Source organism: Petromyzon marinus, chromosome 8 (genome assembly GCF_048934315.1).
Source record: "Petromyzon marinus isolate PM22_M1 ecotype Great Lakes invasive population chromosome 8, UKy_Petmar_22M1.pri1.0, whole genome shotgun sequence".
In the NCBI taxonomy this organism is placed as follows: Eukaryota; Metazoa; Chordata; class Hyperoartia; order Petromyzontiformes; family Petromyzontidae; genus Petromyzon; species Petromyzon marinus.
The window spans coordinates 16,384,659-16,412,039 of record NC_133674.1 but is presented as its reverse complement, the minus strand read 5'-3'; the positions used below and the strand labels follow the sequence as shown (position 1 = coordinate 16,412,039).

General features: G+C 48.8%; 1 protein-coding gene across 6 annotated transcripts in view; it reads right to left on the bottom strand.

The window, feature by feature from the left end:
• The window catches only part of GBF1 (golgi brefeldin A resistant guanine nucleotide exchange factor 1), a 172,576-nt gene that overhangs the window by 61,467 nt on the left and 83,728 nt on the right, over positions 1–27,381 (bottom strand). For 4 of the 6 annotated variants that reach the window (XM_032949917.2, XM_032949921.2, XM_032949919.2 and 1 more), the window contains exons 6-13: positions 18,593–18,701; positions 14,788–14,848; positions 9,398–9,452; positions 5,347–5,382; positions 2,673–2,997; positions 1,613–1,965; positions 1,200–1,416; positions 55–278 (exon numbers count right to left, since the gene is read on the bottom strand). In XM_032949917.2, the coding sequence (XP_032805808.2) occupies positions 55–278; positions 1,200–1,416; positions 1,613–1,965; positions 2,673–2,997; positions 5,347–5,382; positions 9,398–9,452; positions 14,788–14,848; positions 18,593–18,701 (1,380 nt within the window). The remainder of the gene's footprint in view (positions 1–54; positions 279–1,199; positions 1,417–1,612; positions 1,966–2,672; positions 2,998–5,346; positions 5,383–9,397; positions 9,453–14,787; positions 14,849–18,592; positions 18,702–27,381) is intronic. The other 2 variants (XM_032949922.2, XM_032949923.2) reach the window with 1 other exon arrangement.

Genomic DNA, 27,381 nt, shown 5'->3' with positions numbered 1-27,381 from the left:
TGACCTCCTGTACACCAGGCGAGGTAGCTAACATCTCGCCACCATGGCACCCACCTGGATGAGGTGGCGGCACAGGTCGTCCTGCACCAGCGCCAGCAGCGAGGCGTAGTGCGCCACGCTCTCGTGCGCCGTCTCCATGGCCACGGTGAGCAGCTGCAGCCCCATGTGCACCATGACGTCCGAGTTGTGGCGGTCGTAGAGGTTGGTGAGCGACACCAGGAAGCGGAAGAGCTCGCGGACGCAGGGCAGGCCGTAGGGCAGCAGCACCGTCGTGCCGCCTGCGTCGCGATCGCCCACGGAGAGAGGGGTAGGGGGAGAAACAAGACTCCTCGATGAGTTGACGGTGGCGCGAGTGTGTTGTGTGTGTGCTGCTGCTGCTGCTGCTGCTCTGGCTGTCACTAGAGGTCACCGGTGGTGGGGGGCCTCAACTTCCCAAGGCTGCCATGTGACTCAAGAGTGCTGCCCTGGCTGCCCCAAAGACACGCTGGTGGTGGACACTGGCTGCCCTGGGGATTGCCCTGGTACTCTTTGGTACTGCTCTGACTGTGCTTGGGACTCTTTGGTGATGGGTCCTGCCCTTTCAGGACTCGGCAGGCTCTGGTTGCTAAGCCCCCCCTGCACTTGGCCTCACTGACCCTAGCTGTGGCGCAGTGCTGCTTCCTCCACCCCCCCCCTCCCCGTGTGTCCCACACCACCATCCCCCACCCCTTCCCATTTCACCTTCTTCCCTAACATTGTCCGCCACTTATATAAAGCGTACTGAGAAGTGGTTGGATCTAGATAACATATAAATGTATTTTACTTTCATTTTCTATAGCGTTATTCATGCTAATAGCATTCCATAATGCTGGACATTAACTATATACAAGGGGCAAATCCCATATACAGCCACTTTCAAGCAAATGAAAACCCTACAACCAAGCAAAATTTTTTTTATAAAGTGCAGTTGCTGCACAAGAGGCTGGCACAATAAGGAAGCCATTGATCATGATCAGATACAATGGCAAGTTCAAATGCGACCTTAGATAGGCTGTAACGGGAGCATAACTAGTTCACACGTAGAATGTGTTTCCACGGTCTCATTTAATGTTGCTTTGGTAAATGTTGGCATGGAACAATTTGCCGTTTAATTGATTAAAATCGACTCTTTTATCCCCGTGGCCACTAACTGAATGGCCCGCGCAGAACATCCATCGCACCGGTGTGGTTCTCCTTGCTGGGGGCGCTCTGTGAGAAGTTGGTGAAGCGAACCCCGCGTGGGTTCACGTAGTCGAGGTCGCGACCCTCGTGCAGGGGCGGCTCGCACGGTGACTCCTGGCCCTCCGAGTCCTCGGGAATCGTCTCCCGAGACAAGAAGTGACCCTTCCCCCCTCCTGAGGTGTCGGCTGCGTCGTCGGGGCATTGCTCGGACACCACCTGCAGGAGAGCGGTCGTGCGAAATACACATTGGGCTGGTGGGAAGAAGCTGGAATGTCCGAGGATAATACTCAAAGCTCCGCAAAGATACAAAAATCCATCGCTGTACTTGCCATCCGATGATGACGATGTGGGCTCATTAGACGACGACATTATTCCCGCTACTTCTGTTGCATGACAGGAGACCAAGACTCACGTCTGCCGAGGTTCTGTCTTGCTCGAGCATGTCGGCCTCTTGCTGCTGCTCGTGCTGCTGCCCCCGTCCCTCCTCCTCGCCGATCTCACGTGCCCCCGCGTGGTTCCCAAGGCGGCGGTCATCGGCCGCGGCGGCGGAGTTGAGCAGGCACCTGTCGCTGACCAGCACGTCACCGAGGCCGCGGCGCGGCGACGGCGGCGGGTCATCTCGCGACGCCTCCTCGCTGCCGCCCCTCCCGCTGTCCATCGCCAAGCTCGCGGGGTCCTCGCCGGACAGCGGGGTGTCCGGCGAGGACGCCTGCTCGCTGTACGCCAGCGACGGGTCAGACGGGCAGCGGGGTAACCCGGCCCCCACTGCGGAGGACGAAAAGTATAATTAGCGAGAGGGACAGGAACGGGTACGTGGCCCGGAAGGCAGTAGCGAGATGGCAAGTGGACGCACAAGAATTTGCTTTGAAGCTGCACCAAGTAAACTACACCAACATTAACCTTTTGCTAATTAGTAAATAAAAATTACCACTTTTTCTTTAAATCTTAGAAGTCACTTTGTTTCTATACCCTGACATGTATTATGAATGTTACAATTATAAAGGGAGGAAAGAGGAGTAAAATGGTCGTGAGAGATTATGAATAAAAAAACGCTAAGGGATGGTAGATCCTCACAATTTGCCAATCATCTCTGTTGAAATAAAAATGACGGTTAAAAAAATATTAAGATAAAGCCATTACACGTTGCATGTGCCTGATGATTACTAAACAAGCCCCACGTCACAAAAGTGTGCCGATTCAAACTTTAAATTACATCACCGCTCTCATCGTGTTAACAATCAGGCACATGCAGCGTCGAATGACTTGACTGATATTTGGACATCTGTGAAACTACTGGACATCTGTGAAAACGAGCTTTACAGCTCATCGGATTCCTCAAGTAATAATTAATATTCTGATTTGAACAGAGATGATCCGTAAACGCGGACAGAAAACCCTGCCCTCAGAGCACAATGCAGAATTAAGCGAGGCCCGTGTTTCCGGCTCTTCGTGGAGGGTGGCTGCCCACGTACCGGACTCTTGAGACGACGTGTGGTCTGCGGTGAGCTCGCTCGCCGAGTCACAGGCCGGCTGTTCGCTCGGAGACGGCATTCCAGCATCGCTTAGCGAGCCCTGCGCTTGCTCCCGAGCCCTGGAATCAACGCAGGGTTGCCCGGATGGCAGCCGACTGCTGCCACTGCCGGTGCTGCTGTTGCTGCTGGCGCTGCCACCGGCGCCTCCTCCCCCTCCGCTCCCCTTCCCCGTGGAGCCGGCCGTGGCTGCATGGCGCGACGCGCGAGGAGACCGTTTCTGCTTCTTCCACTTCTGGTCGACCATGCCTCCCGCTCGCATCTTGAGCTGCATTTTCAGGCAGAGCAGGGGTAAGGGCTCGCCTGACGATGCCCGTCGTAAATCCACTGCAGCTTATGAACAAAATATTTGTAACGCTTTCCAACTGAAGTTGAAGGCGTTTATGCATTGGCTCCAATCGTCCGTCTAATACTGGATGTGGCGGAGCACTGCAACGCTTGTAAAGATGGTCCAATGTGAACACGTTTTAGTATAACGTTGCTCGTAGAGACTTATGCTATTTAAAACTGGCCAAACTGATCAAAAGGGGTGGCAAAAACGTTGTGGCACAAACTACAAAAAAAAAGGACAAGAGCCTTTAGTCCTCACAGCTACCCATCGGCGACATGTTGAAAAGCGTTACATAATCCATACGTATGAATGTCTCTTTCAAATGTACTTTAAGGTTTCACTGCACTGCAGTTAACTTTTGGAAATCTGACCAGGAACACAGGAGGACTGTGACAGCGCACACGTGTGAGTCAAAGCGAGCAGTTAATCACAAAATGTCTTCTTATTCATAAACTACTCACCAGGGAGGAATAACAAAATCATTTAAATGCATAAAAAAAATCCAATACTGCTTATTATTAATAATGAACAGTGGTTGTACATTTTTTTTAAATTAATATTACTTAAACTAAATATTACAATACAAAATTGTATATTTACAAAGTGTCCAAACACACGTGGTTATAAATGCCATGCGGGGGGGAGTGCAGCAATGAGAACACGTTATTTTTTTATTTCATATTTATTTTATTTTACCAGGGAAGGCCCACTGAGCTATATGGCTCTTTTTCAGAAGCAACCTGGTCACAAATTATAGCTCAACGAAGTGGCTTACCATGTGGAAATCCATAGCAGCCAAATATTCTAAAACGCATGTTTCTAAACATGCAGGGAAAAACCGGAGGACCCGGATAAAAAAGCCACACGATCACGTGGAGAACAAGCAAACTCGAAATATACAGGTCTCAGGGTCGGGATCCAACCGACGACCTCCTGCATACCAGTCAAGGGAGTTAGCATCTCGCCACCGCGGCGCCCGGTAATTCACGTTCAAATGTCGCAATAATATTTTAACGCTAATTTTATTTACTCGCACACCCATCCCAGTCGCCACACATCACCCCCAAGGGCATCCAGCCGGCTGCTAAGACACAAACGCAGTCACAAGTTGGGGTGGGGGGGTGAGACACTGATGATTGATTGGAGCTGAGGCCTATTCATCAGCTGTAAGTATGTGCACCAAATACTGTAACAGGAAGATTACTAAGCGATCAGACCGAGAAAATAGCCCGAGCAGCTGTACGTGCCCTGTGGCAAGGTTAATCCCACTCCAGACAAAAAGAAGGTAATATATATGTTGTACATTCTATATTTCCGTATTGCAAAGATTATTTTGTGTTTGGGGATACTGTATACCTTAAAGGTGTTTGCTTGTTTGAACAAAAACTGTGGCTAAATCTTAAAAATTCAAATATTAAAAGTACTAAAACTGACCACTTCATTTTCCCCAAAAATTAGAACCCCAGTATTACATGACCAGCTCATAACGATGCTAACTTTAACAGAGTGACATTTCAAATGTTCGTTGTTTTTTTAAGTTGTCAAAACCAAGCAGCAAACCATCATCCTGCCTGTTTTTTTTCTGTGGATGTGGCGATGCAGTCCCTCAGCGCAATGAACTTTAACCCCTGACCTGTGTTCGACAAGTGGCATCTAAACCAGTCCAGGGGAAACCCTATCATTAACGTGCACTGACCAGCATGGTGAAGTATGGCAAAACAACTTCCATAACCATTAGGGGTGGCTTTCATCCAGAAGTAACATTTACAAAAGGATATTTATTATTTACTGTAACAAATAATAATAAAGTCAACAAATGACGCAATTGTGTAATGCCCTGACACAAAACATCTCGGATGATACCTTGCACACGAGGGAAAGACGCATGACATCTCCTCGCGTAACTCCGATTACTTTGGAAGGGAACAAAGGGTCTAACACACCTACTGACAACACTGACAAAGACTGCGCGAGCCTCACAAAGTCTTATATTTTTGTCTCGTCCCCTCACACTGCCCCACAGCATGCAAAAGTTTCCTTTCAGGCAGACCACAACATCCACCTAATTTGGAAAAAAAGCCTCTTTCCAGAAAAATAAATCCCAGTAGTGTTCTATTATTGCACCATGCTGTTAACGTTCCTTAAGCATGCTCATTTAGTTCAGTAAACGAAAACACTTTACGTAATTAAACGGGGGCATTCGTGCCGAATGCAAGGCTGTTAAAAGGCTCCACATTAATGTAATTCGAACGCTTTTAAGGACGGAGCTTCGGGACAACCTCTTACCTGAACACGTTTATTTTTCCACAACACAGTGTAAGCCTCGAGAGAGAGAGAGAGAAAGCAGAAGGGTGGGAAGTGTGTTGGGTTACAGCGCACAGTTAATGCGAGCGGTCCACTTGGGTGTTCAACAGACGCCGCTGCCACCATCGCCACCAACCCGGGATCGGTTCCGGGTACAGTCCCGGCCAACATACACCAAGGGCGCCACAGTTTGCGAGATGTTAACTACATCGCCTGGTATACAAGAGGTCGTGGGTTCGTTCCCGACCCTGACGCCTGCTGTATATTTGGAGCTTGCATGCGTCTCTCCCCCCGTGGTCGAGTGGATTTTTCTCCGTGTCCTCTCGTTTTTTTCCCTCCCACATTTAGAATCGTGCATTGAACTATCATTTGTGGACAGGTCGCTTCTGAAAAAAGCGCTAAAGAGCTCAGTGGGCTTTACCTGCTAAAATAAAAAAGTTGGTTCATAGTTATAGTTAGCGACGAGACGGGCTACAGCCCCCGAGGTGCCAGCGGGCAGTGATTATCGGCACGGACAGGCTACCGCTACGAGTCTGCATTGCGCGTGCTCACTAACGGTAAGGCGGTCCATTCTGTGCAATAGTTGGCGATGCTCCTTAAGGTGAATACAAAGATGCAAGAGGGCTGTATTTGTACATTTTACCCAATGTCACCATATCGATAACGCATTTGATCAGATTAACAGCAACTGTCTGTTTATTTATGAACAAGTTCTGGTGTAATATTTTAATGTATTAAATTTGCTATGGTGCAACATCAATTTTTTTGTGATTTGCTTTCCTTTCCTATATCTTGCAGTCATACCCTGTTTTTGTATTGTGTGTTGTTGTAACACGACTGAACATCTGCGAAAAAGAGCTTTACAGCTCATCGGATACCTCCGGTATAAATAAATATTCTGATTATTCTGATGCTGCGTTCTCTACGCAAGAAGCAAGCTACCATCAGCAGCAGCAGCAACAAAGCACACTGCCACATAAAAAACCCCTCGAAATACATTTCCTTCCCACACTGATACCCACTAAAGAGGGCGGCACACGTTTGACTGCGGCCAAATACGAATTCGGTCAGTCCGTGTCGCTTCAGAAAATGACATCGGGCTGCCTAATCCTACACATTTTGCGCGAGAGTTAATGCGATAATTCCCATTAATTCTCTATTAAAGAGGGCGGTACCCCTGCACGTGCGTGCGCGTCAATGCCGGCCGCCCGACAGCTCTGATTTAGTCATTGGTGCGTCTCGGGCTCCTCGTGACATTTGACGGCGCTTATCCTTAGATCAACCCGTGGGTTATGCCCAGGCAACACCTCTTCGACTCCTTGACTGACTCAATGTCATTCGCCCCCGCCAAGTGCGCCTAACCACTAAGAACACACCCTTTGTTTTTATTCCCATACCTTACTGCGTGAGATTCTCAACCAAAAGGATCAAGAGGCCGATTCAGTGGCTGTATACGCACATGCATACTAACGCCAACATGAACAGCCATTGGACTTGCGAGACAAGCAAGGGTGTATCCAGTAGACAAGCCCACATCCCTTCACCACAGGGGCTGGTTTCGACAAGTACGGATGGCTGCGTACGGTGCAAAAGATGTTCAAAATACATACATTCCCAAAGATATACGTGTCGTACAGAAATTGTGATCTCTCTTTTAAAGTGTGTTGGCCTGGCGCTGGTTGCCTAGTTATGAGCCGTTAGAAAAAATCCCCTACGCATGACCTTTGATGGGACATCTTGGGCAAAACATATTAATTTGTCTTGCCGAGGTGTGTGGCTGGAAATGCATTGAAGTTAACAGAGCAGTGACATTAGAGATGGTTACTACATTGCGCCAAATGTAGAGTCAGAGTATCTGACAATCATTTGTAGAATGTATTGTGAAAAACGGAACAAAAGGAATTTTTTATTATTATAGAAATGTTCCAACGCGAACTAGAAAACAAAAAAACGGCCCACTGGCATTGAGAAGAAAAGCATTTTACACGTTGTGAAATAAACAAGGGGCAGTGTAAGATGTCAAGCCACAGTTTGAGATATGCAAATTGGAGACTTGCATATTTTAGGTATATAGTACCATGGAATTCCTTACCAAAATTAAACGCAATTGTTACTTGATTACCACATGAATATAGGACTAAATGAGAGTCATACAATGAAGTGGGTTTTACTTTCTTTAGTTTAGTGCCTCTCGTATGTATGCTGTACTAGTAATAATCCCAAGTTAAATTGTATGCCTACTTTGAGAACTCCATAAACTAAACAGTGTTTATAATACTTCCATACCAAGTACTTCAATTAAACATTCATGCAAACAAGAACAGATTAACAAAACAAATACACAATATTCGACTACATTTGGCCAAGGTATTCTGCAAAAAAAACAACCCAAGGGTGATATGTTTTTATAAATCGAGTGACATTTGATTAAGTTAATGGGAACCATGGACAGTGTGGGCTTGCGTCCCATTTTCCAACGACGGCAGGCACGTCACAGCGGAGTAATCTGACAGCTACCTGGGACCGCAGAGTATTAGAACAAAACTCCAAAGGCTGGCACCAACACTGGCGTTGCTATAAACGCCAAACAACACTCTGTGGCAATGGGGGGGGGGGGGGGGGGGGGGCACCACCACCGACATCAGCGCCGCAGGAACGTGACCAGCCGGTCCCCGCGCATAACCCCCCTCTGTGCCATCAGGGACCAACAGGGATGGCCACAAACGTGAATGCGGCCAGGACAGGCAAACCCTTAACCACGAGCTGATGCAGTGACCCCGTGTCAACATCCTGTACACCACCTGTGTGGATCTGTGCGAGCTAATTGACAACACCAGGTCTTGGCTACGGTTTTAGAGCAACAAGCTATGCTGATGAGTGACCAGTCCAATAGGAGCCAAAAGCCCTCTTTGCTGGACAAAAAAAACACTCATCCACTCTGCCTTAGAGTGACCCCTAGTGACAAACTTCAGAGTGCTACATTCCACTGACTGAAGCTATTCTAGATTCTTTTCGAGCTGGATTTAAATTTAATATCACATTAAAGTCCAGGTTTCTGCATTTAATTTGCGTACCAAACTTCGTAGTGTTAATATTCAGTAACGAGCACGTTGCCAGTGGTTTTCGGCGTCGGTGTTGAGACTTTAGTCGGAAGATTATTACTGTAATCCCACAGTAGAGGGAGTAGAGAACACATGTTGAGTTTATTGGCATATCTGTATTCTTTTTTTGCTTTAATCAAAGGCTCTATTTTATTACATAGAGAAAATAAATTCAAACTAATTTACTGCTTGTTTCTGTTTAGTTAATACGTGTGTCATTTGTAAAATTGAACTTCACTTTTCAAACTTGATTAACCCAATTTGTAATTAATAAGTGAGCATTAAAACAATCCAAGTCCAACATTTCTAAAATTCCGATCATGTAAATTAATGTTTGAGGTCATGAGCTGGCTTTCTGGTTTTTATTCATCCAATCAGATAACCGTGAAGGAATGTGTCCCATACGTTTCCACCCTTTTGGCATTACTGCGCAGCCCTTGCAGTAATGAATACAGGGAAGAGCGAAGTACGTTTTAAGTTAAGAGCACGTGTATGGGAAGGTATTATGAGGAGGAGAGGAGGCATGGCCCAGTCATGAACCCTGCACGAGGAATTCGTGCAAGAGGCAGCATCGCAGTGAAGAGAAAACTACGGGCTGCCAGGAAGTGAAAATGACACGGGGGGTGTGCATCTGCTGCTCCATGTGCAACGGGGTTTCGTAGGAAATTCAACCACCGCAACACTTGTGCGCGGAAATCCACTAAAGCGGCAAGGGAAAATCCTCTCCAAATGCTCACGTGGATTAAACACATCTGAAAATTAAACGGTCGAGTATTGTTTCATCGTTATTCAACAAGTCTGTGACGCACCCCCTGAATGGGGTTTTTTTTATGCGTCACAAATGAAAACCACCAGGAAACGATTCTTTGAGAGCTGTAAATAACAATAATAATGTGAGTAATAATGGAAATGAAGTAATTGCTTTTAAATACCTTTTTCATGTTCGTGACAATGAAGCTCTTGCTTTCCTCCTTAAACTCTGGTAACCTGAAAGAAACAAAAGCGTCAGTGGATGTTAAAGAGAAGCGTGTGGCAGTCTCACACATTCACAACCACAGCATGATCCCAGCGGAATCAGAGTGACACGTTAAGTGTGCGACGCTGAACTAATTTCACGTAAAAACCAAAACCTTACATACACCCAGGTCATTTGGCTCGCACGGTTGGCTACGTACGGCGTGAAATAAGTTCAATATACATCATAGTTAAACAAAAATCAATGTTAATTTCTGCGTATTGCTCTTGCCTTGCACATACCATCTCATACTATGTCAGCAACGATTTTTTTTATTGTTAGATGATCATGTTTATGTTTTTCGGGTGAAAATATTTGATCTCATAATGCTACAACTTGTAATGTAATAGCAATTTAACTGGGTAAGTTTGAGTTTAAGACGTAGCTGTTGTTCTTGTCAATCCCCCTTTCAGCCTGTAATGACCAAAATAACGGTGCAAAGCGGTCGACTTTTTCATGTTAGAGCCTAGCAGGTACATGGGCCACAGGCCAGGGTTAAGTGCAGGAATTTTTTCAAAAGCTTTTGCACCATTGCCTTCAAATCTCCTCATTAAACCCGAAGCATACAATGCAGGATAACGCAGGATTTGTTTTTAATTCAGCCAACACGTGGAGGTTCTGCCGCTGAAATGTAAGGATTTCCAGGAGAGGATCTTTCCCAATCTTGCCCCCGTGTTTGCCTCTAACCTGCTCGGGCCCGCCACACTGCTTCCCTGTAATCCCCTGCCTTTCTGCCGACCTAGGAACTAATCATTTCTAATGCGGCCGTGTGGGCCTACGCTGCGCCGGCAGCTAATACTACATAATGCCAGCTTCTCTACTAAACCTGGGGGGCGGCGGGGGGGGGGTCCTGGCTGACAGGAGCCGTTCCGGAGCCAGCAGGAACGGCGAGTGGCTGCGAGCTGCTGCCCGGGGTGCGTGCGAGAGAGAGAGAGAGAGGCCCCCCCGTTTTTTTAATTAGGCCATCCCCGTGCTGCACCGTTGATGGCTTTGTTGGCACGTTCCGAGGGATCACACAGAATAATGATTATGTGCTATTTCTGTTCATGTGGATTTGTTGACTACTTGGCCTCCTCCACCGCCTGCTGCCCCCCCCACTCCCCGCCCCCTTTCTTCCTGCGTAACAATCTGAGGGGGGGGGGGGGGGTAAAGACACGTGCGCCATCAATGCAGTGCGGCCACGGTGCTGGGTGCAAAGCAGTGGCTGGTCTGCCGGCAGATGGGTTTGTTTGCGATCATGACGATGCATTAACTACGGCTCGGCACTTTCATTTTCATTTTGTGTACGCTCATGTATTAATTTACTGCAGGCATTAAAAGTGATCAAGTAAAGACAATATTTGCATTATGGTGATATTGCTGTGATGGACATAGTGCACAGTAAATTACCTCTTATGAAACTATAGGCTATTATAATTATAATATACAAGTGAAAGGAAATACATTTAAAATGAACAAGAGATTTTCCAAAAACAACCAAATGGGAATGCATTAATTTATTTATTTTACAATCCACACTAGTCTAATTGTAGCTGAATGCTATAATTTGTGCCATTACAGATGGTGGTGGCCTTAACTAAAATATTAATATTTCCATAACATGCCAAAGAGACCATATGCCTGTTTTCAAAACAATAATTTTTTTGACAGCTCTGGGCTCTTTAAAAAAAAAAAATACAAAAAAAACTTGCAATGCAAGGTCTCGAAGTTAAGAGGTGGAGGCTCTTGTACTCTGAATGGTTTTCAGGGTTCCATCTCCATGCAATCGTCAGCTAAACCCACTGCTTGCAGCGACGACGTTAAGACACACGCAATGCCATTGCTGCTCTGTCCGCGCCGTGTCATCGTTTGCACTGAACGCCCCGACGCCCGAATAAAAGACACGGCTGCAGGCCACTCAAAATGCTGAAGACAAGTTGCACACGAGTCGGCAACAATAAACGTTTGGCCAGTACAGTATTCCCACGTTATTCACGACCTTGCTGTCCATGAATTTGGCAATCCGCTATCCGTGGGCCAATATCATTGTCCGCGAAATTTGCTATTCACGTGCATCTCCGGAACGTATCCCTCGCTCGCCGTGAATAACGAGGGAATATTGTAGTGCAAAGAGCCCTACTGATCAAACTTGCAACGGGCCACTTAAGTGTGACGGGACAATGGAAAACCTAACCATTCATTTCGGAGAATGTACAAGGCGGAAAGCATCTATTGAATCGTGTACTAGCCTCTCAAATATTAATACCTCTCCCGGTTTGCACGAGGCCACCATCACAAACAAGATGCTCGCACACCCTGGCCGAACCCCAGTAAAGGTGTGGTGACCGTGAGCTGAACTTTTGCTTCAACAAGCCTACCTACCCCTTAACCTTATCTGAATTCTCAAAGGGCATATGCATGTCTCCTACCTGGGTGTCATAAAATTACAAGGCATCCAATTTCCAAGACGCTGTTCCAATGTCATCCCTCACGGTGATACTGCGATGTGTTATACGGGCTTAATTCTCGCGAGCGATGCCACTCCTCAACACCGCAATTGTTATAATGACAAGCGGGCTGTGACTTGCTCCTTGCCGTCCACAGGATAATTGTCTCGCTGTAAAATTATCCAGCTATACTAACCATTAGGCTGGATATCCTAGTGGTTGGCGAAAATACCACTGAGCCAGTTTTCATAGGTTTAATGGTCTGGATTCTGTTATTATCCAGGTGCGCTGCTTTCAAGTGGATGTTCAAGGCGCAAGGACAATAACGCGTGATAATAGGCTTTGTGTGGCTATGTCATGACTCAAATGTGCCACATTTCAAAATGAATATCAAAGACAAGTTCTGTGTTACAAAAAAAAACTGCTGTACAATTATAGGTATTTCAGGGGATCTATCCAGTGTAAATGTTGTTATAATAAATAGCATGATGGACATTTCAATTTATTTGACAGGAAATAGCTCCAACACATACACATTAAAGCTACTTAACCACGCAAATTTCACCAGTTTCTTTTGTACACATTCCAAATTAACACTTCTTTTTTCTGAAAGTGAATTCAAACGCCATTCAACGTCTATTTTAAAAGAGTCTTCATTGCCGATCGTTTTCCGCAGACTTCCAGAGAAAATGTACACACTTCAATCATTAAATTCCGAAATGTATATATTTTTTGCAGTTACTTAAAAAATAAAACTACATACTGAGAAATACCGCTAAATGAAACAAAAGGGATATGAATAATATTTATAAAGAAATGTTGATGTAAAATACTAAAAGAACAAATGCATTATTTTAATGATTTTTCCTAAGCATGCCATCATTATTCCCAACAACAACAAAAATTGACAATCTCAATATCCTTTATTAAAAATGAATGCATTCAATTGCACTTACTATATTAGGTAAACACATTCTAATGCCAAAATCCATATGCAATAATCTGTCTGCCTCTCTTGCTCTCCCACCACTCCTTGGTATGTCCCATTCAGACGCCAAATGGAAACACCCCTTTATGTATTTTTAATCGCACTTTGGGTGGCTAGAAAACTACTTTTAGGTTTGCATTAGCTCCCGATCAATATGCAAAGTAGAAGAAGTAAAAACAAAAGCATTTGAAGCCTTCCGCCGCGAGTGACGAGGCAGACAACGGGGAACGAGGATCAGCAACCACGCGTTCGACGCTGAACGCTGGGCTGGCTGGAGTTGCACGGATCGGACACCTGATGGAGCCATGGCTCCTGGTTGCAAGGCTACTACTACTCCTCCTCTCCAGCAGCGCAGCAGCTGCCCCATCTCCTCCACTTCACTTCAGGGCCACACACTCGCGAGCTCAAATCGTCGCGCACCACACCGGAGTTCTCCGCGATGGTCAATGCAGATTTGCTAAGGTAGGAAGCATAGGCGTGGGAGCACAGATGTACAGCACAACAACAGATTTGCCCTACTTGTGTCTGATGCCCACCATGTGGCCCAGCAGTAACATCTGCTGCGTGCATTGGTCGCCCGTACAAGCTTTCAAAGACCAACACGATTGGGCGCATTCCGGGTGATTTGGTATTTTTTTTCAAGATTCTCCGAGTTTGGCACCATGCCTCCGAACATGTGTCCACTCGTAAAATGTTGTACGTGATGCAAGTTGTTTTTATAACTATTATTTATTGGCGCCGTCAATCAATGACTGTGAAATATACAAGGCGCTGAAAACAACGTTGGGGCCAACGTTGATTCCATGCACGCAGTGCATGGGGGATTCACAGCACCCATCGCCCAGTGTCACACCAATGCAACAGCAGCTACTTTGCTACGGTCTAGTTCCATCCAGACACCCCAGAGATGACGGATATAACAGAACTGCAAGGGGGGCTTTGTAACCCCAACGTTGGACATCCATAATTATAATAATTTGGTGCATTTGGTATGCGTGTCATTCTAATAGCGCAAGGCTACTGCGAAGGCGCGGTATTTTAAGACAGTCTGCTGAAGTTTCACAGTAAGGGGCGATGGGGTACGTGTAATCTCAATTGAGTACATTTGCAGGTAAGTATTTTCAAATGTGGCAAAATAGGACGACGATGCCAGCACACATAATGACCTACTCTTGTAAATGTCACAAGATCATCCAACGTCCACTTCTGGCAAAACTGCCTGATGAAGCTGGTTGCAATTACCAGCAAAACGTCGGACTCAAATTGTAAATGTAATCTCCAACACACAGGGGTGCTGAAGCCGTAACAAACTGGCACATTTTGTTTACATGACAAACCTTACTAATTGGCTGTGTCGGGTGGTGATGGAGTTACAACACGTTCATATTTACGCAATCTAATAACCCAAAAAAAACATTATTACGAAAAATATTGGTTGCGAAACCCTACGCGTTAACTTGGCGTGTCTATATATTTTTTTTATTTACACTGAATACGCACCACGGAGAGTGGGGGAACGCGCTTCCGATGGCCCACGTCACCACCGTTCGGGACGCGCTGCTCCTGCGTGGCAAAAGTGCCCCAGTAGAGACCGTGGGTGCCGCAATTTAAAAAGACGGTTACCGCATCGCGCGCTTTCAGATGCGCTTCTGCGGCCATCTGGAACGCTCTCTTCCTTCCGATATTAGGAAGCCACTGGAGCTGTGCACTTTTAAATCATCGAGATTTAAAACTAATTTCTTTAGAACTGCTTTTTGTGTTTAGTTTGTTGTCCTTCCCCCGCACCTCCCATTAGCGCCATTGGCTACGTACGGTGCGAAAGACGTTCAACATATGTACATTGAGAAGCTTCGCTCAAGTGAGCTATCCGTTCCTTCGACCGTGTTAATTTACCTTGCGAAGAGGAGCTGCACCATATCCACCAGCGTGTGTTCAGCGGATTTCCTCAGCAGCTCTGAACAAAACAAGCAAGTTTAAAAGCATTTGAGAGCTTAATTCAGAGGTGCATAACTAGTAACATGTAAGGAGCTTAAAATAGTGAAAAGTTTATGCCCCATGAGAATTTCAGCACACGCTTACAGAGTTGATACGTTTGGAAGTAGCAAACCAAATAACAAAACTGTGCAAACAATGTTGATAATGTTTTATGTTTTACAAAATGCGGAAATTCTGTGAGAACACAATAGCCCTTGAAATAAAATCCGTATCCGTAAAGATGAAATGCAAAAACTACGCAACATAAAATAAAATATCCAATATGAAATGACCAAGCGCACGGCTTACAACAAAACACCTTTATATAAATAACTAAATACCAACATATCTATTTGCACGAAAATAAATACGGACTCGCTCGCCGCACGATTGAATGGAAGTTGGAGATTGCAATGCAAAGACATGCAGGCAAATATATAAAATATACAAATAAGGGTTTTATCAAGAGGCCTGACATTATCACAGATCCCCCGGGGAGAGGAGGCGGAGAGTGATGGCGAACGCATCTGTTTACTCGGGATTACGCCGCCAATATTGGCAGCAAGCGACGCGGCGCTCGGCGCGGTAATAACGGGCGCTTCCCAACGGGGGGCACCAGAGAGTGTGCTGCCAGCGCTGGTGCTCAGTCTGTTTGAGAGTGGGATTAAGCCAGCCAATATTTCCCCTGCCTCGAGCCCTACCCCAATCTTTATCCCGCCCCCTCTCCTTCTCTCCCCCCCCACAAAGAAAACTCGCATCCCCGCACGCATGCACGCACGCACAGCCAGCCTGCCCGCCCCCCCCCCCGCCACCGCCAGCCCCCGCACTGCCTTCCCCTCGCCGCGTGCAGTAATAAAGTACGCCTCCCAAAGGGGGCATCGGCGCACAGCAAACACCAGGGTCAGTTCCAAATTAAAATTAACTTTCATTACCCATCCAGGCGGGGACTAAATTACTTTCATTAACGCTCACGGTACCAAAATGATTTTTTAATTTCATCTTGGAGCCAATTCACTACAGTCTTGTTTGTATATTTTATAAATATGTAAAAAAAAACGTTAATGTTATTTCATGAACGACAATTTTTTGTTTATTTTTCTCAAGGCGAGATATATATATAAAAGAAATACCTTTTGCATGTTCAATTACGATAAGCAGATCAGATTTCCAAAATGAAGGGCCGGTTTTACAAGCGGCGTGACCGTTTGCTTGAATCAAACTCTGCATTAAGCGCGAGGGTAAAAGTTTGGTGAAAACCTCTCTTGGCGAGCACGTAGCTAAGAGTCGGGCAGTGTTTATTTGAAAAGGTTTGCCATGATGCAAATAGAAGAGGCAACATTCCGCTTGCAATCCAGTCCAGGTGCACAAGCATTAATACAAAATTACACCGCCTCCCATCGCTCGGTAAAAAGGATTTGCTTTGCGCTTCACATTTCTAGCCAATGTCACTTATTTATTTCAACATGAAATTTGGCCCAAACGACTCTGTGTGTTCCAGGCTGAGGTTATTTAAAAGCAGGGATGTTTAATATAAACATAGCACAAATGAGTGATGTTGCCATATATTGCATGTTTACTCAATTTATACGATACTAACTCAAACAAAAGGCTCGTACGAGTCAGAATAACATCCATTAGGAAATAGGAATGCATGTCTTGTATTTGTCGTGTTTTGCTGTTTACCTGTAGTCAAGAAAGTGCCTTTGACCTCTAACAAGCATTGGGTGATGCACTCTCCATTACCATTCCCAGGTCAGTCAAGGAAATTCAAAATATCTTTTGACAGGGATCAGCCAACACAAAACAAACACTGCCAATTTCCTGTCAAATGGTGTTTTTAGTTGACGCAAAGGATGGTGGGTGACCTGAGCCAAAATTGTCCGGGGCATTACCTCACGATTTCACAATTGGCAACAAGGCATTCAGAAAATGAGCGAATTAAATTTATCCAGAGGTGAAGATTAATGTAGGGCTGCAAGGTGATCAAATAGATTGCAGTATGACAACGGATTCTTCAATCTATCTGTTCGAAGCTTTGAGTGTTACCGCCCCCCCGTGTGTGGATTTTATCTGGGCACCCGAATTTCAACGCACTTTTGAAAAATATATGAATGAATTGCAAGATCCTCTGAAACACAGACTTGAGACTACGTGAGGCTTCCGTGGGTTAAGGGATTTTTAAAAAATGTTATTCTTATTATTATGGTAAACACTACCCATTGTAGGGACACACATGTTTTCCTTCCCCCACACCTCTGATTAGCACGGTTGGCTATGTACAGTGCGAAAGAAGTTCAACATACATAAAAATGAAAAACATATCAGACTCTTGTTTACATAGGGCAGGTATTGAAGATGGCCCGAGAACAAAATTACGAAATAAATTATTGAAAAAGAACAGGGTAGTTGAGACTCATGATGGAATGGCAGCAAATGGTGGGAAAATCAACGAGCACAAACCATCACGCCAACTCCGCTTTTCGCTCACCATCAAACAAGACGGTCACCACATTGCCCGCATTCAGATGCAATTCTGCGGCCGTCTGGAACGCTCTTCCTTCCGATATGAGGAAACCACTGGGGCTATGCACTTTTAACTCATCTAGGTTGAAAGCACATATCTTTAGAATTGCTGTTGTGTTTAGTTTGTTGTCCTTCGCCCCGCACCACCGATTAGCATGGTTGGCTACAAAAGAAGTTCAACATATGTACGTGACAGTAGGTCCGCCTCAGCGATGGAGCGATGAGTTTGAATCCTGTGGATTTTTGCATCGCCAGACCAGGACGAATGGCAAAGGTTTGAGGCGGCCTAAATCGACCAGGATAAATCATGGATGTGCAGGTATCACATTTGCCATGGGGTAGAGACTTATATTCTTGGGTCTTTCGGTAACGTCACATAGATAGGTTCAAAGAAAATAAATAAAAATAACAAACTACGATTGCTCAGTTTGTATCCATCTTCTCGGCTGAAAATGTGTCTGTGTCTATATATTTGGATAGCTTCATGAACAAATCTTTGTTGGTAGCCAGTGGGCTTGCAAAGTACCTTCGTCTTAGAGGTTTGCAGTGTACCTTTGTCTGAGGTACTTTGCAAGCCCACTGGCTACCAACAAAGATTGAGCAATCATTGGAAGGACATTATCAACAAGTTTAAGTCATAATTGGCTGTGACGTTCCCATCCTACCACCTTCCGATGTTAGTTGCGCTTTACACCCATTTCAAACTTGCGCTTTCACAGTCACTTCACATGCCGACCCCTTGGCTGCGGCTCTGCGATCTTCCTTTAAGTCAAGGGTAGAGACTTGTAGCAAGTTTTGTACCATGGTACAACAGGGCACAAATGTTTGAAAAAATAGACACCTCAGAGTACAACTCAGTTGGCCAATTCTCTACACACCTAACAGCATACGGGGCGACAGGTCTGATGGAAAAGCCTACAAAATCTCCGCCTTGAAGGCAAGCGCAACATCTCTGAGCCCAAGCACTCTCACTCACCCCTCCCCGACTACCATGCAACCCCCCTCCAAACAACCTAACACACATTAAAGCTACTGCAGTGTGCGGTAGCTTAAGACTGTGCAGTAATAACAGCAGTGGGTTAAGTAGCCCTACAACATCGCTAAGCACATCGTCGTATGGATTAAGAGTCTGTGTGGGCGAGTTTTCTCTCTTTCTGTGTGCAGCAGGCCATTCCCAGCCGTGGCGGTTATCGGGGCTTACCGCTGAGGCGCGACTCGAAGCAGATGCGGAAGCAGGACTGCATGATCTCACACACCGACTCGTTGGTCAGGTGCGACCCCACTGGCGTGAGCAGCAGCATGCGCAGCACCTGCAACGGAGACAAGGGTCAAGATCCACAGCGTAGCCGACACAGACCGCTGGGGGCAAGTGCTGTTAGCGAGTGCGACCGAAGGCCGGAGAGGCACACCGTGGGCTCGTGTGGCTAGCACCGCATGTAGCCTTTATCTCAAAATACCAAGTACTCATTTGAGGCTGAATTGACGTAAGGAAATGGCCCAGGACCAGCTCATATAGAACATTGACACGAACGTAAGCCGCGGCCGGGAATCGAACTCAAGTAACTGGGTTCGAGCATAGTACGCTAAAAGCTGGACCCGCAAGGGCTTACAGAATGGATGAAGGGAGTCAGCACTGCATGAAGCAGTAGCATAAATTGTGGGTACCTATTCTTATTTGAGCCCATTTAGGCAGCAGAGAAGAGGGATATTGCACGTCTCTGGTGGCATGAGTTTATCTAATGGGCAAGCCACGGTGACCAGATGTTAACTCCATCACCAGGTATGCGGAAGGTCGTGGGTTCAATCCTCACCCTGACTCCTTCAATATTTGGAATTTGCATGTTCTTCCCATAGCCACGTGGCTATTCTCCGGGTCTCCCAGTTTTTCCCTCCACATTTAGACATACGTTTACAGTACTTGGGTGCTATACATTTCCACGTGATAAGCCACTTTGCTGACATGTCATTTGTGGCCAGGTTGCTTCTGAAAAAGAGCTATGTAGCATAGTGGGCCTTACTTGATAAAATAAAAATGTTGTCGTTGTTTACCCTTAAATTCTGTTTACTGCAGTCTAGACTCACAGTCCACCTCCGATTAGCACGGTTGGCTACGTACGGTGCGAAATAATTTCAAAATATATACACAAGTATCTCAAAAGTAAACCAAGTGGCTCTCCTTCAGACAGAGACTGCAATGTACATTCACTTATGTAAGGGGTAAGAAAATGCCTCACTCTCACACTCTGTGTACTCGGGGTTGTTAACTGTACACCCCTTAATGGGAACACAATTATCTATCCATACTCAATAAGATGAAATCAGCTGCAGGTGTGCATACACGTTAGTGTCTTGCAATATGTATTCATATATAAGCTGATTGTCAAACAAACACAAAACAATGAGACACTGCATCCTTGTTGGTTTGATTACAAGGTACCCTGCGCCTACACTTACACAGCATGCAAATATACTTGATGAAAATAAATACAACTGTGTGTCCGCACACAAACACAAATGCCACAATTAAGTCTCGAAGGCTGTCAAGCGCAAGTGCTGATAGGGAGCATCGCTTAAAGTCAGCGTGGCACAAGAAGCGCTGGTCTGGCCTGCAGCCAGTGCTTGTGTCAACACCACCGCAGCAGGCAGTCATTTTACGCCGGGTTGATCTCGGAGAGGTCAAAGTCAGGTGCAGATACCAATCGCTTGTGACTTTCATGGCCAGGAATCGAACCCAAGGCATTAGCATGAGACGCAGGTGTGCAAATCACTTCGCTACACCTTCGACATACGCGCTCACAAACATACGTGTCTCTCACATGCGTGTGCGCAAGGAATCACGTGAGCGCAGAAGCCGAAGCTAATTTATGGTGTTATTCTTCGGGATGTGGGCACCGCTGGTAATCCAGCGTTAATTGGCCATCCCGAGTTGCTCTTGAATTGCTGGTGGCCTTGTGGCGACTGTGCCCCCACAATGCTATGTGCCACGGAGTTCCAGGATTTCTGATCCAGAGATGACAAAGGAGCGGCGATAATTGTTTAAGTGTGGATGCTGCCGTGACTTGGTGTACACGCAAATGCAGCGATGGGGTGGGCAGGGGGACATGCTTCACTCACGGCTTTAAATAATTTCCTTAGGAAATTCCTCCAAACCCCTGCAGGTTATTTATTACACTAATGAAAAAAATACGGGGGTTCGGCAGTGCCGAGAGGATTCCTGCAGGGATCTTATCCAAATATTTCACTGTGGACGATTCCTGCAGGAATCACGATATCTCTGTGGGCAATAACCATGAAAAAAATTTTATTCCCTTTTTTAGGATTCACAACAGGGATTATGTCCCGGAAAAGAGCGATCTAATAGAATGCCATTCATGTGAATGGAGAAGCAGGCATTTATATTGCAATAAACGAGATTGTCCAAGAGCCTGCGAATCACCGAGTAGAATCGCCATTCATTTCAAGGGCAAATCCATGAGCCTGCCCAGGTTCCATTAAATATTACCTTCTGGTGTGAATGGCACACAGGACCTGGGGTAGAATCGGGAAAACTCTGTAACATACGCATGGGCCATACATTTAAAAGGCGATTCCCCTTTTCCAGCCATGACAGACTTCAGCCTGGACTCCCCACAATTCCATTAATCCTATGAGAGCGTAAAAGAATAATAGTCGCTTCCAAGAACCGCAGCACAATTCCAGACTGGGAATTATGAACGTTCCACTACTGTAGTGTCCAGTAGCAGTATGCCTGTCGGTAGCATATGTGTATACATCCATCAAGCATAGGAATGCATGCAGATATGTACATTTTCAAGGTTTCAATGTGTATATGTACGGGTTCACATTAGCTGACATTATGTTACTGCTTTCGTTTATATTTGGCAAATATGGCCGGAAATAATGAATGAATTCGGCTAATTGATAGCAGTCCATGCTCAAATTGCCTGGAATGTGCCCAGACTTGCCGGATTTCAGAAGTTTCAACAGAGATGAGCGCGCAAGGTTGGTTACTTAGACAGGAGACCAACAGGAAATGCCTGGTGTTGTGAGCTTGGGCTGTGCAGTGGCCAGGAGATGAGAGGAGAGCAATGGATTTTTGAAATCTATCTCTCTGGAGCCATGAGTTTAACTGCCTCCAACACGTGGGTTTTATCTGTTTCCTTCCACATACCAAACACTCATTGTCATAATTGGCCAAACACTCCAATGTGGAACCCTCCTGGATGAAGAAAGGTCTTGAGACTCAGTGAGGCTTACCCGCATTAATAAAGGGCATTATTATTTTTCTTCTTACAACACATGTTTAAATGTGCATCTCGTAGCGCACGGGCATGGAAACAAGCCACTGAAAGAAATTCCAGTTCCCCCCCCCCCCCCAGTGTTCGGAAGGAAAAAACAATCGAAAATATCAGGCTCCACTCGAAAGGGTGAAAACTCACGCCAGAGTCAAATTTCAGCAGCGAATTCCCCCCTATCCCCTCCCCCAAGCCCTAACACCCACAACTCCAGCACGAGCGAATGCGTTGTTTTTTTTTCAGAGAAAGTGAAGCGCGTTTATCTGGTGCCTGTAGCGTACAGCTCAAGGATAGCCAAGGATGGCGAGAAGCAGACCGCAGTGATTGTTGAGCATTTACTACGGCCCACACAAAAAATATAACACAAAATACAATCAACGGAGCCGGGGGGGGGGGAGTGAGTACAATATTCATTGAAAAATTAGATGTGCAGAGCCATATCAATGGCTTGATTGAAATGTTATTGGGATTCTGATTTTACATAACTGGCCTTGATCAAATTCTAAAGAAAAGCTTTACTCTAACTAATCCCAGCTTAAGCATGCTTACTCTTGAGTGCTTTCATATTTCTAAAGATGCCATAAAATAGGGTTGTAATGTTTTACAGCAGAATCGTAAAGCAAATATTCAAAAACTACATGTTAAAAAAACTTGAAATAATTTACTTTTTTTTTCCCTTTCCTGCCTTTCACTTTTTTTCTTGTTGTCGTCAATAAATCCTCACGGATAAAGCAAGGTCTCTCCAGATGTGTAAAATAATTACTCAAGAGCGGAACCACAAGCAGAGAGATCACAGTAACGCTGTCTTCCCCACACACAGTGGTACGCTCCAAATTACACACTACACATTAACATGGGGATCCCGTGTCTGCACAGGTGTGGACCATACCACCTGAGACGTATGGGGTCAATGTGGCACGCAAACCATCATTCATGTTGGTGCAAAAGCCATCTATACAGAAATATTTAAATTGTTTTTAAATACCGCAAGTCCTGTATGTATCCACAAGACTTGGGGTCCTACAGTCTTACGCTCCTGAAATCAAGCCGCTCGTACCTCACGAAAAAAATGAATGCAGAAGGCAAATTGTGGTTTCTCCAACGCTGCCCAAGCGTTGCCTAAGCCCAATGCAAAGCACATGTGCCGGCAACGACAGGATGAAAAACGGGGGAACAAATGCGATATGCCTGTCAGAGCGGGCGGCGTTAGACACGCTCGGCACGTCAGGGCGCGAGTCGCTGCCACCTGTGAACCACGCGTGCCAGCCCACAACTCAGTCTCCACACAACAGCTCCTCCAACCGGCGAGCCAGGCAAGCCGGCCCACAACTGGTAGCCTCCACACCACAACAGCTCCTCCAACCGGCGAGCCAGGCAAGCCGGCCCACAACTGGTAGCCTCCACACCACAACAGCTCCTCCACCTGCGAGCCAGGCAAGCCGGCCCACAACTCGTAGTCTCCACACCACAACAGCTCCTCCACCTGCGAGCCAGGCAAGCCGGCCCACAACTGGTAGCCTCCACACCACAACAGCTCCTCCACCTGCGAGCCAGGCAAGCCGGCCCACAACTCGTAGCCTCCACACCACAACAGCTCCTCCACCTGCGAGCCAGGCAAGCCGGCCCACAACTCGTAGCCTCCACACCACAACAGCTCCTCCACGTGCGAGCCAGGCAAGCCGGCCCACAACTCGTAGCCTCCACACCACAACAGCTCCTCCACCTGCGAGCCAGGCAAGCCGGCCCACAACTCGTAGCCTCCACACCACAACAGCTCCTCCACCTGCGAGCCAGGCAAGCCGGCCCACAACTCGTAGCCTCCACACCACAACAGCTCCTCCACCTGCGAGCCAGGCAAGCCGGCCCACAACTCGTAGCCTCCACACCACAACAGCTCCTCCACGTGCGAGCCAGGCAAGCCGGCCCACAACTCGTAGCCTCCACACCACAACAGCTCCTCCACCTGCGAGCCAGGCAAGCCGGCCCACAACTCGTAGCCTCCACACCACAACAGCTCCTCCACGTGCGAGCCAGGCAAGCCGGCCCACAACTCGTAGCCTCCACACCACAACAGCTCCTCCAACCTGCGAGCCAGGCAAGCCGGCCCACAACTCGTAGCCTCCACACCACAACAGCTCCTCCACGTGCGAGCCAGGCAAGCCGGCCCACAACTCGTAGCCTCCACACCACAACAGCTCCTCCACGTGCGAGCCAGGCAAGCCGGCCCACAACTCGTAGCCTCCACACCACAACAGCTCCTCCACCTGCGAGCCAGGCAAGCCGGCCCACAACTCGTAGCCTCCACACCACAACAGCTCCTCCAACCTGCGAGCCAGGCAAGCCGGCCCACAACTCGTAGCCTCCACACCACAACAGCTCCTCCAACCTGCGAGCCAGGCAAGCCGGCCCACAACTCGTAGCCTCCACACCACAACAGCTCCTCCACGTGCGAGCCAGGCAAGCCGGCCCACAACTCGTAGCCTCCACACCACAACAGCTCCTCCACCTGCGAGCCAGGCAAGCCGGCCCACAACTCGTAGCCTCCACACCACAACAGCTCCTCCACCTGCGAGCCAGGCAAGCCGGCCCACAACTCGTAGCCTCCACACCACAACAGCTCCTCCACGTGCGAGCCAGGCAAGCCGGCCCACAACTCGTAGCCTCCACACCACAACAGCTCCTCCACGTGCGAGCCAGGCAAGCCGGCCCACAACTCGTAGCCTCCACACCACAACAGCTCCTCCACGTGCGAGCCAGGCAAGCCGGCCCACAACTCGTAGCCTCCACACCACAACAGCTCCTCCACGTGCGAGCCAGGCAAGCCGGCCCACAACTCGTAGCCTCCACACCACAACAGCTCCTCCACCTGCGAGCCAGGCAAGCCGGCCCACAACTCGTAGCCTCGACACCACAACAGCTCCTCCACGTGCGAGCCAGGCAAGCCGGCCCACAACTCGTAGCCTCCACACCACAACAGCTCCTCCACGTGCGAGCCAGGCAAGCCGGCCCACAACTCGTAGCCTCCACACCACAACAGCTCCTCCACCTGCGAGCCAGGCAAGCCGGCCCACAACTCGTAGCCTCCACACCACAACAGCTCCTCCACCTGCGAGCCAGGCAAGCCGGCCCACAACTCGTAGTCTCCACACCACAAGAGCTCCTCCACGTGCGAGCCAGGCAAGCCGGCCCACAACTCAGTCTCCACACCACAACAGCTCCTCCACCTGCGAGCCAGGCAAGCCGGCCCACAACTCGTAGCCTCCACACCACAACAGCTCCTCCACCTGCGAGCCAGGCAAGCCGGCCCACAACTCGTAGCCTCCACACCACAACAGCTCCTCCACCTGCGAGCCAGGCAAGCCGGCCCACAACTCGTAGCCTCCACACCACAACAGCTCCTCCACGTGCGAGCCAGGCAAGCCGGCCCACAACTCGTAGCCTCCACACCACAACAGCTCCTCCACCTGCGAGCCAGGCAAGCCGGCCCACAACTCGTAGCCTCCACACCACAACAGCTCCTCCACCTGCGAGCCAGGCAAGCCGGCCCACAACTCGTAGCCTCCACACCACAACAGCTCCTCCACGTGCGAGCCAGGCAAGCCGGCCCACAACTCGTAGCCTCCACACCACAACAGCTCCTCCACGTGCGAGCCAGGCAAGCCGGCCCACAACTCGTAGCCTCCACACCACAACAGCTCCTCCACGTGCGAGCCAGGCAAGCCGGCCCACAACTCGTAGCCTCCACACCACAACAGCTCCTCCACCTGCGAGCCAGGCAAGCCGGCCCACAACTCGTAGCCTCCACACCACAACAGCTCCTCCACGTGCGAGCCAGGCAAGCCGGCCCACAACTCGTAGCCTCCACACCACAACAGCTCCTCCACGTGCGAGCCAGGCAAGCCGGCCCACAACTCAGTCTCCACACCACAACAGCTCCTCCACGTGCGAGCCAGGCAAGCCGGCCCACAACTCGTAGCCTCCACACCACAACAGCTCCTCCACGTGCGAGCCAGGCAAGCCGGCCCACAACTCGTAGCCTCCACACCACAACAGCTCCTCCACGTGCGAGCCAGGCAAGCCGGCCCACAACTCGTAGCCTCCACACCACAACAGCTCCTCCACGTGCGAGCCAGGCAAGCCGGCCCACAACTCGTAGCCTCCACACCACAACAGCTCCTCCACGTGCGAGCCAGGCAAGCCGGCCCACAACTCGTAGCCTCCACACCACAACAGCTCCTCCACGTGCGAGCCAGGCAAGCCGGCCCACAACTCGTAGCCTCCACACCACAACAGCTCCTCCACGTGCGAGCCAGGCAAGCCGGCCCACAACTCGTAGCCTCCACACCACAACAGCTCCTCCACGTGCGAGCCAGGCAAGCCGGCCCACAACTCGTAGCCTCCACACCACAACAGCTCCTCCACCTGCGAGCCAGGCAAGCCGGCCCACAACTCGTAGCCTCGACACCACAACAGCTCCTCCACGTGCGAGCCAGGCAAGCCGGCCCACAACTCGTAGCCTCCACACCACAACAGCTCCTCCACGTGCGAGCCAGGCAAGCCGGCCCACAACTCGTAGCCTCCACACCACAACAGCTCCTCCACCTGCGAGCCAGGCAAGCCGGCCCACAACTCGTAGCCTCCACACCACAACAGCTCCTCCACCTGCGAGCCAGGCAAGCCGGCCCACAACTCGTAGTCTCCACACCACAAGAGCTCCTCCACGTGCGAGCCAGGCAAGCCGGCCCACAACTCAGTCTCCACACCACAACAGCTCCTCCACCTGCGAGCCAGGCAAGCCGGCCCACAACTCGTAGCCTCCACACCACAACAGCTCCTCCACCTGCGAGCCAGGCAAGCCGGCCCACAACTCGTAGCCTCCACACCACAACAGCTCCTCCACCTGCGAGCCAGGCAAGCCGGCCCACAACTCGTAGCCTCCACACCACAACAGCTCCTCCACGTGCGAGCCAGGCAAGCCGGCCCACAACTCGTAGCCTCCACACCACAACAGCTCCTCCACCTGCGAGCCAGGCAAGCCGGCCCACAACTCGTAGCCTCCACACCACAACAGCTCCTCCACCTGCGAGCCAGGCAAGCCGGCCCACAACTCGTAGCCTCCACACCACAACAGCTCCTCCACGTGCGAGCCAGGCAAGCCGGCCCACAACTCGTAGCCTCCACACCACAACAGCTCCTCCACGTGCGAGCCAGGCAAGCCGGCCCACAACTCGTAGCCTCCACACCACAACAGCTCCTCCACGTGCGAGCCAGGCAAGCCGGCCCACAACTCGTAGCCTCCACACCACAACAGCTCCTCCACCTGCGAGCCAGGCAAGCCGGCCCACAACTCGTAGCCTCCACACCACAACAGCTCCTCCACGTGCGAGCCAGGCAAGCCGGCCCACAACTCGTAGCCTCCACACCACAACAGCTCCTCCACGTGCGAGCCAGGCAAGCCGGCCCACAACTCAGTCTCCACACCACAACAGCTCCTCCACGTGCGAGCCAGGCAAGCCGGCCCACAACTCGTAGCCTCCACACCACAACAGCTCCTCCACGTGCGAGCCAGGCAAGCCGGCCCACAACTCGTAGCCTCCACACCACAACAGCTCCTCCACGTGCGAGCCAGGCAAGCCGGCCCACAACTCGTAGCCTCCACACCACAACAGCTCCTCCACGTGCGAGCCAGGCAAGC